Source organism: Manihot esculenta, chromosome 12, assembly GCF_001659605.2.
Source record: "Manihot esculenta cultivar AM560-2 chromosome 12, M.esculenta_v8, whole genome shotgun sequence".
Taxonomy (NCBI): Eukaryota; Viridiplantae; Streptophyta; class Magnoliopsida; order Malpighiales; family Euphorbiaceae; genus Manihot; species Manihot esculenta.
Window position 1 is genome coordinate 6955785 of NC_035172.2, and position 15220 is coordinate 6971004.

The window sequence follows — 15220 nt, forward strand, 5'->3', positions numbered from 1 at the left end:
GCCGAACTTGACCTTCGGCGGCCGAACCTGGCAAAAGCCTCCTTGATCTTTTCCTTTCAAAACTCGATTCCTTTTCATTTAAAACCATGAAATCAGTAAAAACATTTTAGAAAACACATTTTACCCCTCTAGAAGCCTCTGACATCTTCAGAACTCCCGATTCCAACGGAGATTCCGCCGGAAGGTAGGGATTCTGATGCCGGAATCTAGCCGGGTATTACAACAACGCAGCACTTGGTGCATTACCAAGACTCGCCCTATTTTGAGCAGGTCGAGACTTTATAGAAAGTTACCATTAGCAAATATAATCCAACAGATCTCATCACACTTATAATCGCACGTAATCCCTTATTCACTAGCTGATACCAATCAAATTTTTAAGAGATTCGCTCGTTCTATCAATTTACTGATTTGAGCTCGGAATGACTACTTATAAGCCCCAATCGCATCACATATTTTATTTTGCACATTAATCAATCACAGTTCAACTCTATTTCTAATCACATCAAAATCATAATAAAAAAAATTTAAAAAATCAAACGATTAATGGATGATGAATCCATGATTAATTGTGATTAAGAATTTCAAATACACTCTACAATGAACTAGACATAATAAATAATTTTCAGAAGTTATTTAATTATACTCTTAATAAATAAATATAATTAAAAAGATAGATAATTAAATGATAATTTTAATCAAATAATATTATAATGAAAAATTACTTGATAAATTAATCAAGCATTATGGTACACAAAAAAATTTATCTTTACATTAAAAATGAATGGACCAAAGTTTCAAAATTAGTCTCTTCAATTTTATAAAAGAAGTCCATTTCAATTGAGTCATTTATTTCATTTGAGTCATTTTTAAATAAAGGTAAATTTTTGGCATTTATTAAAAAGTTAGGGACCTAACAATAATTATCCATTTTTTAACTGAAAAATTAAATCAACTCAAACCTTAAAGTCCAATCGGAAAAAAGGAAAAAAAAAAAAAAAAAAAAACACTCAAACTTTGCAAATCCCAGACCTGGAACCTTTCAATTTCGGGCGGAGAGGTGATTTTGCAATTAGCATCAAATTAGGGAAGAAGTCTGAGAAGAATCATGAAGGTGGCTCCGAAGATAGTATTCCTGTTCAAAGACTCAGATGGATTTGCAACCGCTATCGCTGATGCTCTCCATCCTAGCACTGCCTGCTCTTTCCACAGATTGTAAGTTATAAATCTCTCTCTCTCTCTCTGAAGTATCATATTATGAAACATGGTTGATTTGTTTTATTTTTTCTCGGAACAGAGAAGAATCCTTCGAGCTATCACTGGGCCGATACGGAATCCAAGATCGTAAAGCGAATGGCAATCTAATTCATTTTATCGACGACGATAGCAATTATCAGGTACTTTGATTTCTTTTCCTTAGTTTGTATACTAGCTCGTACATTGAGTTGAGAATTACATCAAACAGTTGGTCTGCAGCTGCCAGTACTAATGTATAGCAGTGGACTAGATCATTCCTGCTTATTTTGATGGTTTCGACGCACAATGTTATAAGCCAAGGTCCAATATCAGTTCTGTCACTAACTTTACAAGGGTAGATAAGGCCTTGGATTGCCTGTCTCTGGTGCTAGGTAGAGCCTATCCATGCCCAATCGTCCTTAACTTGAAGCTCAGTTGGTTGAATAAGTTCAGCTGTTGCTTCGATAGAGGGTGGATGGTACCCGGATTAGAAGAATGGCTTTATTGGTTGATGATCAATTCACTGTCATAATTTGGAAAGAACTTGGTCACTTTTTCAGATGGATTTCATCGTTGTTTCAAGTTGCACTTATGATTGGTTGATATATTTGTAACTGCCTCATAGCCTTCGGAATTGAGAAATTATCCAAATGACATGCTTTTAATTGGTTGACAGTCATTGATTTTATCATAGCTTTGCTGCATAACTGAGATAGATAGTGTTTTTTCAATTCTATGATTAGAATTATGTGTAATTCAATTGAATACCAGATAGAATTTATTTCAAATGAATTTCATTGTTTGGTTTGAATCGCAGAATTCAATTAAATTCCATATAATTTCTTTTTTGTTTAATTTTAGAATTGAAATTCATTTGCTCTAAATTTCTAAATTACCTTTAAGGGTAATATATATATATAGAGAGAGTTATATTTATGTGTACTCTTATGTAAGAAAGTTTCCATTTCATTCAATCCATTTAAAAAAAGTGAAGGTTTAAGGATTGTTTAATAGTAACTATTACTTTTATTTAATATTTACAAATAATATAAAAAAATTAAAAAGTATAATTATTTATTAAAATAATTTTTAATTATTTATTTTGTAATCATTAATATTTTTTTAATAATTTATTAATTTTCAGTTATTTATTTAATTAACTAGTAAAATAAATAATAATTGAGAGGAAAAGTTTCGTTAGGGCATTTTAGTCCAAAACATTGTTATGTAAGTTCTGTGGAATTCATTTCAAATCCCATCAAAATTTGAAGGACAATTTGGTTTTATCTTGCTGGATGAAATATCTTTATTTTTTCTTATAATAGGTACAATAGGAGGCTATTCTTTTAAGTTGTAGGACAATTTGTCCTGAGTAGCATGTAGAGTGAATGAGAAATTGGACTATTGCACTTCTAAACTATGAACTTAGATCAGTCAATAATCAAGATACAATATTTCTGTAATAAATTAATTCAAGTAAAATGCAATCCTAATTAGTTGCAGTTCTGTACAAATAAAAATTTTTATATTCAGTTATTGGATTTATTTTCTCCTGTCTCACTATCTGTACAACAAGCTTCATATTAGCTTTTGCCTATTTTGACATCTAGTTGCACTACTTAGTGTCGTGTTTGGTTTACCTCTCTCCTTTGTCACCCCTATTTTGGAAAATGAACTCAAACACCATTTATGAATCATGTGGTTCTGGTGTATTGTGTTCAAGATTTTCTTTATTTTTACAGGTGTCAATGTTGCTCATGGAGAAGTATGAGCCACCAATATTGGCTTGTGCTTTAAGTGAAGTCTTGACCCAAATAATAGGGGAAGCATCAGCAGGCCTACCAACACTTGTAGTTCCTTTTATTGGCTCATCAACAAAACTTAAATGGGAGAGTAGAACCTCGACAACAAATGATAGCAAACTTTTACTGTATGGTCAGCAAATAGGTCCTGAAACAGATGTAACTCAGTCAATTGCTAGCAGAACTCAAAAGCCACCATCATCATTGCAGGTTCATTATGAGCCTTTAGCCTGCTTCCTTCAGTTGGTTACTGTCTTGAAATTGCCAACAGCAATTGTTATTGGGCAAAGAGGTCGAAGCAGTTCAGATAAAGCTGCTGAAGAGGATCTTGAGGTATTCATTCTTTAATTACTCTTTACTTAAATGACTACCCAGTGATGGAATCTGAGTCATGATTTTAAAAGGCACGAAGAGTGGAAGCCATGAAACTCAAATTTTCAAGTTATGATTGCAACATGAAAATAGTGGCATAGTTAGTTTGTATTTCCTAGCTTATTCTTGATGCTAATTTTTCAGATACTCTACGAGATAGGAGGGCTCTTGGCAACCACTACTTGCTTGCACTTTGTGCGGGAGAAACTCATCTGGAATCCAGCAAATGCATCAAAGGGTGTAAAAGAGCCATGGCGTGCACTGTATGGTTGAACTCAAGTGTTCTTCTCAGCTTTAGAAATTAGAAATGGAGACATTACCTGTGATTTGATGCATCTGATTGAAAAACTAAGGATCCTTGTCATGTTTGTTGAGAAAATTCACAGACATTGCTTAAATGGCAATCAATTTATCAAGATGTTAAGGCGGTTGTGCTTTAGTCCCTAGGGATCCTACTCTCATCTTGCTAGTTGCTAGAATTGAGATTTAGGATATATATTTTATACAATCAAATCAAATTACCAAAAGTAGGCCAAAATATATGTAGCTGCATCTATCAGATGAAATTTATATAATAAAATCATAATGTCCTTAAATATTTAAGAATTAATAAGATATATCTCACTCCTCCACACATTTAATGGGAAGAGTTCCTCGCAGTACATATATATGGAATCCATTTTATTATTAACCCCTCTGTTTCCTCCCTTAGTTCTGCCATCATATTTTACCCTGTTTTTATGGTCTATAGAAAAATAATTTCTCATGATTTGAGAATGCTCCTATTAGAGTCTTATCATTGCAGCTAGCACATTTGTTAGCAACTCACTATCAAGTTTAGTCCCCTGGCAAAGAGGCCACAACTCTCGTTTTTTATAACGTCAGGTAACTCTTTTGGATGTGTGGTTTTGACTTGCTTGATAATCTTGTGAATGGATTTTAGGGTTTTAATTGAGATTTAAGTTGGTTGGATTGTAGAATCATTTGATGAATTTATTTATATTTTGCATTTAGTGAATTTATTTATTGTTTTTTCGCATTTGTGTTTAAAGTAATGGATTTTAAGATGGATAAATTATGAGACAATTCGCCTTAAATAGCCAAATGTTTACACATTTTGACGATTTTAGCATGAACATTAGTTAGTCAAACATTTACACATCATGATGTGTGGTTTTCTTTTTATTATTAAATATGGGATCCTTTTAATACCTAGGCAAAAACCACCTAAAGTACCACATCATCAACATCACACTACCCCATTTGTGATTTCAAATTAAAATAAAATTTATGTTAACCTTTTAGAAAACGTAAATATTTAGCCTTTCAAAGTCAATTACCTATAAATCATGACTTATTTTTCTTGATCTTTAAGTGTGCGCAAATTGTTGGGGATTTCTTTCAAGAATTGATAGGTTATTTGATGGGGAATGAGGATTGTGTTTCTAAAGAGTAAAATGAGTATTAGTTAGGTTAGAAAGAATAAAGTCTATATTTGCGGTAAAACACAACAGAACAGAGGATTTAGGGACACAATGGAGGACAGAAATATGGGTAAAAAAAAAGAATTACAAAACCGAACAAAATATTTTAATTTTAATTCAATTAATTTATTTATTGAGGTCAGTTCGATTTAGTTTCTTACATCTTAAAGCAATTTAGTTTTCGATTCAAAATTGTTTGTTTATGCCTGCAAGCAAACTAAACAACAATAAGTTGTGTGCTGTGAAAATAAAGTTGTTTCCCCAACCATTGTCGTGAATAGGAATTGTAACACGTTAGGTATTTTTAAGTATCCGATCAAATCCTATTAGACCATACAAATATAATGAATGTAATATACATCAGTAAAAGGGTTAAGACCCATGAATGCAACAGATTTTACAGGTTAAATTCTTCTGTCATGGAAAATCTCCAGGCAATGAGAATGGTTATGCACAAGTTCATTCTCATTCTAGTCATTTCCAAATGCACAGAATAAGCTTTAATCCACCTTCCATGCATAGAGAAAAAGGCAAAATTCCGGCACTGGTGGATTACTTTTCGTCGAAAAATACCCTTCGCTGGCATCACTGCTGGTCGCCTGAGAGCTTCCGTCTTTGTCATCATCGACCTCTGGTGCCCCGGGTTTAAACAAGAACACCCCATGACCTGCTCCAGGGCTATTAAACAACCAATCATGAACATCCCACAAAACTTGAAGCTGTTGTTTATTCACCATCACAGTTTGATTCCCTCTGAATTTCCATTGCAAGTTCTTAACATGAATCACGACAATTCCATCTATGCTAATCCACATCTCAGGATCTTTAGGTCCTGTGGTTGAACTCTCTACAACAATGTCATGTTCTTGTTTCTTTTCATCGAATTTAGCTCTCGTCGCAAAAGATTTCTTTGCAAATACATTCTCTTTCTTGTAAAATAATATAGGATCCACAAGAGCAGGCCTTGCTTTTGTTCTTTTATAAGCTTTCTTGCTGTAATCTCCTAACAATAACACCACCTCTCCATCTGAAACTAAAGCAACATAATAATCACTGCATGGCTCTGGGCTGCCGGAAAATCTGGCAGAACGGAGATCCCAATGGATATCAACATGACAACCTTCGAGATCAAACGATTTGCTTCCTTTTTTGCTCCAGAAAAGCCATGGTTTAAGGTCAATCTTGCAACTATAATAAACTTCACCACCTTTAGGATTATTGAAGATGAGATTGAGAGAGTGATTCATAAGATTCTTACACCATAAAACTGTAACATTACAACAACATGTCGACATCTGTGTCTGGTATAAACAGGTTACCGTGCTCTGAGATGCTTTATTCGTCGGAGGATCATCTGCTATTTTTTCTGCTAAATGTGTGTTTGATTGAGCTCCCACTGAGAAGGCTCTCAATGGATGTGGGAAAGACATTGATATTTAAAACTATTATCTTGTGAGTTGTCGACAATCAACATCAAATGAAAACTTACTAAATCACATGTTTAATGTAACAGTACGAGGTTAAGATCTCCTACAAGTGAATTATACATCTAATCCTTCTGTTAGAACAAGAACAAGAACTTCCATTGTTATCTCTACAGGAGCAAGAGTACAAGACCCTTTTCTGAGAATCGATCACCAGCCAACAATTGAGCTATTAAAGATCTTGATGCTAAACAAGAACCCACCTGAATCTTGTCTCTGTTGATTGATATTTGAACAGTGTTTTTCTTACAGAAACAGAAACAATTTTGCAGGAAAATGGTTCCTGGGGAGAATTTTTTGTCGTTTTTTTTTTGTTGTTTTGAAGAAAGGTGATGAGGAAGAATGGAAATGAAAAAAGGGTTAGTTGGTGAATGGAGAAAAATTCTCAAACAAGAGGCTGTAATAAGGAGGGAGACGAAACTCAAGGAGAGGAAATGAAACTGTCTTAATTAGCTGCGTTTTTACTATATACAGTAAACTCTTTTCATTTGCCTCTCTTTCATTTTGAGTCTTCACAACTTGACGGGTTGACCACCTGGTCAGCCGTGCATTCAACCATTTTGATTTTATGGGCACTTGTAGCCAACCTGGCCGAATTGAAATAGAATTTTAATTAATTGAACTTTTAATCCACTCTAAAATGCTAATCAAATTAAATTAAGATGAAAAATCCAATCAAAGTATTCTGCTAATTATAGTTAAACCTTGAATATATAAATATTATAATTTATAACATATTAATAAAAATACATTGTGTTTTTCCAAACCAATAAGGTTAAAACATTTATTCATGTGTGTCAATTAAAAAAGAATAATTATTAATATAATAAAATATCATCATCACTCATTTAGTTCAAATTCCCTATATTTTGAAAAATTCAATTCAATGAAAGTAATTTACACTCACGGTTGAGAGAATAATTTTTCTATAATGAAAAAAGTGGCTTTTTTGACTTCTTACAAAGTTTAGACAAATTGTTAACTAAATAACCTAAATTTGTTAGCTTTCCTAGAATTATGTTACCCTAATTAAGCACCACCTGAAATTATCTTAAATAATCCAAATGGTAGAAAAGATTGGTACCCATCTACTAAACACTTCAACAAATTAAGACAAATTTTTTCAATTTTCAGAAAAAGAAAAAAGATATCCATTGGCCTAGAATTAATTTTATATTACCATTCACATACTACAAATTCGTCAATGCATTTGTCATATGCTAACTTGCAGTAAAAACGCAATATGCCTTTAACCTAGACCAAACCAGGCTAAACTCGTACTATGAGTCTTTAACATCCTCAGAAAATGCGAAAATCTAACATCACTTGGAGTTCATCACAATAAAATCCCACTGTCTAATGCCCTGTGCCAAGCTTGAGCTTCAGTTTCATCTTTGTCTTTTCCGTTTGCATCCTTGACTGAGCTTTTGCCTGCAAGATTGAATTTTAATGCTCTTCCAATTTGTTGGGATGAAGCAGCAGCCTGGATTGCCTCTAAATACAGCACCTTCACCAAATTCGTAAAGCGACGCCGGAAAGTTGGTATGCGGGTCATGAAGGTCACAATACCGTCTAATCTGCCACAGACAATATATAAAATGAATCTCAAGTTCAAAGTCTAATGTTTCAGTTACATTCAGGGCTCGAAAACTAATAACGATCGACAGTAAGTTGATTCTAGAGTTAGTCATATGCATGCGATGATTGTTGATTCGTAGCTAGACATGTGTTCGTACGCATAATGTAAAAAGGTACCTTCTAATTATGCCTTGCAACTGTGCTCTTCTGACATTGTCATTAGATGGAAATCCAGAGCCATCCCAATCCTCAGGATTTTCATTTTTGGAACTTAGAATTAACCTTCTCAGGCAGTATTCTTCATTTTCATCTAACTGAAGTTTCTTTATTTGCTCTTTCATCACCAGTAAAGGTCCGATTAACCATTCAAACAATTTATCTCTTGGTGCATTAAATCTTGTTAGCTCCACGCCATCAGCTGTACAATCCGATCGAAGTTGTCATGATATGAAATTAACAAAATATGATGCATTAAACTAAGGAGAAAAATTGTAAATGGACGAACAGATAATTAGTCCGCATGAATCTGATTTTGCAGAGGTAAGCAGACACTGTAATATGGACCAGGCTGGTAGTTTGATGCTCAACTTCTTACAATCACCCTTCAAGGCACAAGCCTCAATGTCCTTGATATTCACTAGGCCATCACGAAGAAGTATCCTACCATTCACCTCGCAGGATTTAAATAGCCAATCCCATACCTGTGGCATTGAACTATGAAGTTCCTAGGAATTTGGAAATAATATTGATTAGAAGTTGTATGTTGAAAGCTACATACGTGTACTGGTTTATATTGATGGATAGCCCACTTCAGTGTTCTTGATCTTTCTGAGGATAGTTTTACTTCCAGGGAGTTTTCTCTTCTGTTCTTCATGCCTTTGTCGCCGTCATCTGTTTCTGAGCCCATTTTTTTCCGATATCTAGGCCTGGCTGTCACACAGATGACAGAAAGTGACAACCCATTGATACATCAAATGTATTAGTTTTCATAATTTATAGTAATAAATGGTTTCAATGATCAATTTCCTGATTCCCTTTTCCATTGATCAAAGCTCTACAGATGTGTGCGTGGTACTTATACGAGTATACATGATGGCAGACTGAGAGTTATGCAATGGATTTTGATAATGTACCTGGGCAGGCACGATCCTTCACTCAAGTAGAGTAAATCATTTACATATTCATCAAATAGTGAAACGACTGCTACAACATAGGCAAGGCCCATCAGGAGTGAGTCTTCCTGGAAATTTATGGAACTCAGTTCAGATAAGATTTCAAACCAATATAAAGAGAACCTATCAACGTATCAACAAAGGTGAACATTCTAAACTAAACACTGTGAAGTCACAAGAAGTTAACTTGTGGCAAACCTGATGGACTATAACTGCACTATAAAGTCCCAGAAATAAGCTGGATATAATGGCACCAGTAACAGATCCTATAACGGCCAGAGGCCATAGGAGAATCGCAAGACCTGCAAATGGAACACAAACCGTCTCCAGGAATGGCCCTTCTCTGCCCATCAAGTCCTCTAATAGCCTTTTCCATCCTTGGAACAGCATGTATGGGCTTTTCCAGAGTGCAACAACTGTAATCAGAAGCATATCTACAGGCACAGCAATCAGGACGACCAACAAACAACTTGGCAGTCTTGATAACCTAAAAGAGCAAAATCAAATTCTCTCGTGAATTCATGGATTTTGTACTTTTTTTTTTTCTTGGTGAATGAATAACAGAGGTTGGAAAAATGCCATACTTAACATCCATGGGATTTTCATCCTCTGGGACCTTCTCACTTAGTTCATCCATGTATGAGAAGTAAGAATGGAAGCAAAAATCCACGAAATCCCGTACCACCGTGCAGCTCCCGTTGAGAGTAGAAAAACAGCCATCCTGGTAACAGGAAGTTCTCCCAGAACTTAAATTACAACTTACATGGCAAGCCATCCAAGACAAGGCAAATTCTTAATATGCTTAGTAATAAACAAAGACAAACAGGTAGAGAGTAAAGAAAAACTCACAGCAAAACAGTGATAAAATTTGTTCCTAACATTCTCTTCAACAGCCTCAAAAGTTGCAAGAAGAGGAGCAAAGAACCCATATCCAACTCCACCCAAAAAACTAGCAGCAATTCCAAAGACTGGCCAAAGGATCAAAGGCAGTGGCAACAACAATAACACCACAAGCTTCAGGACCAGCCCAAGTCTCTTAGTTCTAAAATCACAAACAAAATAGAACCAGTAACTAGAAATTCAAACAAAAATTGCATAGACAGAAAAGATGATCAAATTCAAAGATGCAAAAGAGAAGATACCTTGCAACACAATAGTATGTCCAGATAAAATGGGCGATCCAAAGCCCAATTATAACAGCTGAATTGCCAATCACAATAATACCCACTACTAATGGACAAATGATTGAAGCTGGGCAAGAAAAAGAAAAGATTTTCACAGCAAGATTCACACAGAAAATAAGCCAACTCAAACACATAACATACAATAAAAATAATACCTTTGACAAGGCCCAGGATGAGGAGCAAGAAGAAGAAGGGAAGAAAATACAGAAAGCTACATAGCTTAGCAAGAAACCCAACGGGGACCCTCATGGTCTGGCTCTTCATCAAGGACTCTGATCAGAGAGAGAATCAAAGAAGAAAGCAAAAGAGGAAGAAGGAATCGTGTGTAGTCTGTCAACTTCTCTGTTTTCCATTTTCAGTAAAAAAGCTGTGACCTTTCTGAAGGGTGTTACGTGGTCTTGAGGGACACGTGGCAAGCAGCGGATGCATGTGTGTGAATGGAAGTCCCGTGTGGAGGCCGAACTTTTCAGTTCTTTCGCACTTTTTTGGCGGGAACCAACCGCCTCGCTAATAAAGCTTTAATTAAAGCTCCAACAAGCCCAGTTTAATGTAATTGGGCCTCCATCTTCGCCCACGTAACCGTTAAACTAACAAAAAAAAATTATTAATTAGTTTCGGTACTATAAAAAAATTAATTAATTAATTTTTAAAATTTTAAAAATATATCAAAATATTTTTATATTTTAAAAATTTATTAATTATTTTTAAAATTTTAATCATTAAATATTATAAAATAATAAAATATTTAATCATTAAAATTATAAAATAAATTAATAAGAAAATTTTTAAAATTTTAAAAATATTTTAATATATTTTTTAAAATTAAAGAATCAATTAACTATTTTTCCTTAAATTTTTCTTAAATTAAAACCTGTTATGTGCAGTTTAAATTATGAGAAGTATTTATTTTAATTTATTTATTTTTTGTAATTTAATGACATAAAATAGATTCTTGAAGAGCGTGTGAAGCCATATATAAAATTAATATTAATTGCGTCATTGACTTCAAAATGAAAATTAATAAATGAAACCCATGACCAATTTTCACTGCCAATAATATTTAAAAAATTTTCTATTTAATTTTTATAATATGAAAAAAATATTAATAATCTATTAATTTTAAAAAAATATATAAAAAATATGAGATTTAAAAAATTATTAATTAATTTTTTATTAATTTTAACTATTAAATATTATATAAAAATTTAAAATACTTTTAATAAAAAATAATAATTAATAGATATTTTTACAAAATTAAAAAATAAATTAAAAAAATTTTTATATTAAAAAATTAAATAATAATCGTTTGACTACTAAACTAATAAAATAATTATTATGAAAAATAAAATGATTAAATAGTAATTATTTTTTAATTTTAAAAATATTTTAATTTATTTCTAAAATAAAAAATTAATTAATTAGTTTCATATTAAAAATTAAATAATATATTTATTTAATATTTTCACTAGCTAAATAATTAAAATATACTTATAAATAAATTTTAATAATATTTTCACTTCTTTGCCGTTTTGCATAGCCTCCTCGCACCACATCCTTCACAACTAGGGCTGTGCAATCGGTCGGTTCGGTTTCGAACCGAACCGAACCGATAAAACCGAAAACTGATTTGTTAAAATTTATAAAATCGAAAAAACTGATTATGAAGGTATAACCGAACCGAATCGAACCGATAAAATTCGGTTCGGTTCGGTTTAAACCGAAATCTGTATTTTTTTTAATTTTTTATTTCTAATTTCAACAAAATAATTTAATAAATCGAAATCTGTCGAAATTTAAGATGCCCATCTCAAGAAATAAAATTAATAAACAATTAAAAAATAAAATTAATAAACAATTAAAATTAGTATTATCCATACAAACGAGGGCTGGAATCTGAAATGGCTCTTGTTCTCTTCTCGGCTGGAATCTGAAATGGGTCTTGTTCTCTTCTCTTCTTCGCATCTTTCGGGCATGGCTACGCTCAATAAGAACCGGAATAGCAAAGTTGCAGCAATCACACCAAGGTCTTCCGTCGGCAGGACCTCTCTTTCTTTCACCAAAGGTGATCCTCTTGCTTGTAGCGATTGAAGTGACTCTAGCTTGTTCCTTCGAACCAGGTTCCTTTTGACTTTTGGGTAAACCCATACCAGAAACTCATATTCAACCCAAGACAACACAAATATTAAAAGTAACACAAATTGCCAAAAGTGGTAATACCTCTGCTCTCAAGAAATCAGTCCACGGTCGGCGGCGAAACTCAGCAAGTCGACGGGAAAGAGATTGATGGTCGACGGTCGGCGGTCGACGAGAAAAAGATTGACGATCAGGGAGGAATCGGGATTGAGGAGAATAGGGGTTCGGGGGGATCGAGAGATTGGAGAATGGGATTGAGGGGTTCGGCGAAAGGGATGGACTCAGAGAGTGCTGGGTTGGGTTGGGTATAATAGGTCTCACAGAATACTGGGGTGGGGTGCTGGGTTGGGTTGGGCAACTAAATCGGTTTTTTCGGTTTGATCGGTTATTTAACATGTTTAAACCGAACTGAACTGAAAACCGAATAATTTTAAATATACTAACCGAACCAAACCGATCATTCCGACTAATCAAACCGAAAAACCGAAATTAATCGGTTCGGTTCGGTTTAGACCGAAAAGTGCTCTCCCCTAGTTGCCGCTTTCTCGCAGTATCGAATTGTTTGCAACCATATCTAGCAATTCAAAATAGAGAAATTCCACCAATAAATTATTTTACCAATCAATCATTGATCAATTTTAGACATGATATATAATAACATATCACCCATTTTTTCCAAGGTTTTTCTCTTCGCTCTTCTACAATGGCAAGTATTTCAGTGAAAAAAATCGAAAATAAATGGATAATGCTAGCTTCATCTTCTAACAATGAATCAGCTTACAAGAGGCAACTTGATTGATTTAAAGGAAGAAATTAAACAATTAATAAAAAAGATGATAAATTTGTATCTGAAAGATGATACGAAGGTGATGATGTTGCAAGATTTTTTTACTCTGTTATCATTTTTTCAATAAATAATATTTTATTTTTTTAATATCATTCATAATATTTTAATTAAAATATTAATAAATTTATAAACATAAAAGTGCAATAAATATTATACTCTATCAAAATTTATTATTTGTTGAAGAACAAAATCTATATACATCCCAACAAATAAAATAATCATCAACTGATTGAAATTTGTATTATTAAATTCATTTACTTCCTCTATAACTTCTGCATTTGATATTGTTGCACACGACGAGAGTATTCCATTAATATTTATATAAACTCTTGCTAATCTAATAATGTTAGGTGTACAATTATGCCAATAAGTGTATATTTTAGGATTAACAACTTCAAAAATAATATAATATTTTTATATATATATATTTTTTATTATAGCAAAATGTATCACTGAATAATGAAAAGAATTAAAAAAATAATGAAAATGAATACAAATGTGAAATAAAGAAGTTATTAGTGTTATTGAGTTTAAGGAGAAGCTTAATAAAAAAGAAATCATATAATAGATATGACTTGATGTGAAGTTATAATAAATTGGGAGACATAAAATAGTTAGCATATTTATAAAAAGTAGAATTTTAAAAATTAACGCTTAATAGATGGGAGAGAATTTTATTTTTAAAATGGAAATGAGAGAAAATTTAAAATTTAAAATTTAAATTCTACACATTATTTTAGAAAAAGTAAAAGAAAAGCAATGAAATAAAAGTATATTGTGAAATTACTTGAATAATTCATGTAGATTAAATTGAGCCTTTAATTTTTTTTTAAAAATTATATTTTTAATATATATATATAAAATAGAATAGATAAAAATTATAATATATATATATATATATATAGCTTTAATTTAATTTTAATTTCAAAATAATCTCCCATTAATTATTTTTAGTCATATAAACTCGTATAGATGAGAAGAGGGGTTACGGTTTTGGCATGTTTAGAAGTTGAACACCTAAAAAGCTACCGATTCTTGTGCAGTTGTAGCGTGTCCGTACCGGCGACGGAGGCCAAAAATAGCTGTTGATCGGACAGCCTTAATTTTTGTGTCATCAAATGGTTAAAGCTTCCCAACGTGCATGCTGGTGCATTGCAGGCGGTGAAGGAGACCTTTCTTGGGATCAACTATTACGATTCTTCACTATTTCATGAAATTGTATATAATATTAAACAAGTGGCAATTGATTCAAAAAATAAATAAATAAAAATTAATCAAGTGGGAATTAATTAATTTATCTCACAAAATTTAAATTACAAGAAATTATATCAACTTCTCCCAATAATCCACGAGATGGGCTCGGTTCCCTGTGAAGTAAATGGAAGTTCATGAGATGGGAAGGGCGACTCCTTTCGGACCGGAGACCCTAATGGGACTGCTTTATTTTATTCCATGCAGGGTCTTTTAACCTCCCTGTTTGCCATGATTTTCGCTAAAATTGGAATTTTATTTATTTTAAATTTAAATTAAATATTAACAAATTTAAATTTAATTTATTTAATAAATAAATTAAAATGAACAGAAATTTTATTAAATTTAATATTAAATAATTTATGAATAATTTAATATATTTATAATTATGGTAAATTTTAATTTAAAATTAATAAATTTAAAATTAAATAATTTTAATAAAATAATTATTATAAGTAAACTCATGAATATGTAAAAAGCTCAACGAGGGAATATAATTCTAAGAGTGTAATCGATCGGAGTGGAGTTAAATTATAGAAAACTTAGGGGTTTAATTCATGAAAATTTATAGAAATTCTGAATTTGAATTCAATTTTTGTATGAATTGAGTTAAATTTAATGAACTCATGAATTGTAATAAATTGTTAAGTTTAAACTCAACTCATTTATTAAACAGT

At 32.4% G+C, this 15220-nt stretch overlaps 3 protein-coding genes across 3 annotated transcripts; 1 reads left to right on the top strand and 2 right to left on the bottom strand.

Annotated features, from left to right (window-relative positions):
• Positions 1-978: 978 nt before the first annotated feature.
• LOC110627777 lies at positions 979-3854 on the top strand. The gene is made up of 4 exons (XM_043962269.1): positions 979-1215; positions 1298-1397; positions 2979-3371; positions 3555-3854. Exons 1-4 carry the CDS (start codon positions 1109-1111, stop codon positions 3681-3683), a joined length of 729 nt encoding a protein of 242 aa, XP_043818204.1. The 5' UTR covers positions 979-1108; the 3' UTR covers positions 3684-3854.
• Positions 3855-5306: 1452 nt separating this feature from the next.
• Positions 5307-6324, bottom strand: LOC110627518. Its single transcript, XM_021773868.2, has one exon. The coding sequence runs from the start codon at positions 6322-6324 to the stop codon at positions 5395-5397; it is 930 nt and encodes a 309-aa protein (XP_021629560.1). The 3' UTR covers positions 5307-5394.
• Positions 6325-7575: 1251 nt separating this feature from the next.
• LOC110627916 (uncharacterized membrane protein At3g27390) lies at positions 7576-10864 on the bottom strand. Its single transcript, XM_021774313.2, has 10 exons — positions 10468-10864; positions 10271-10379; positions 9978-10170; positions 9713-9849; positions 9327-9615; positions 9090-9196; positions 8735-8882; positions 8462-8657; positions 8134-8374; positions 7576-7955 (listed from the first exon to the last, which is right to left on the bottom strand). The coding sequence occupies exons 1-10, from the start codon at positions 10574-10576 to the stop codon at positions 7715-7717; spliced, it is 1770 nt and encodes a 589-aa protein (XP_021630005.2). The 5' UTR covers positions 10577-10864; the 3' UTR covers positions 7576-7714.
• Between the last annotated feature and the right edge of the window lie 4356 nt (positions 10865-15220).

Excerpts from the sequence above, each read along its gene's own strand:
- LOC110627777 (XM_043962269.1), top strand. The coding sequence starts at position 1,109 with ATGAAGGTGGCTCCGAAGATAGTATTCCTGTTCAAAGACTCAGATGGA. Across the intron at positions 1,216-1,297 it reads GCCTGCTCTTTCCACAGATT|AGAAGAATCCTTCGAGCTAT; the intron begins GTAAGTTATAAA and ends TTCTCGGAACAG. Across the intron at positions 3,372-3,554 it reads CTGCTGAAGAGGATCTTGAG|ATACTCTACGAGATAGGAGG; the intron begins GTATTCATTCTT and ends CTAATTTTTCAG.
- LOC110627518 (XM_021773868.2), bottom strand. The coding sequence starts at position 6,324 with ATGTCTTTCCCACATCCATTGAGAGCCTTCTCAGTGGGAGCTCAATCA.
- LOC110627916 (XM_021774313.2), bottom strand. The coding sequence starts at position 10,576 with ATGAAGAGCCAGACCATGAGGGTCCCCGTTGGGTTTCTTGCTAAGCTA. Across the intron at positions 9,850-9,977 it reads AATTTTATCACTGTTTTGCT|GATGGCTGTTTTTCTACTCT; the intron begins GTGAGTTTTTCT and ends TCCTGTTACCAG. Across the intron at positions 9,197-9,326 it reads GTGCAGTTATAGTCCATCAG|GAAGACTCACTCCTGATGGG; the intron begins GTTTGCCACAAG and ends ATAAATTTCCAG.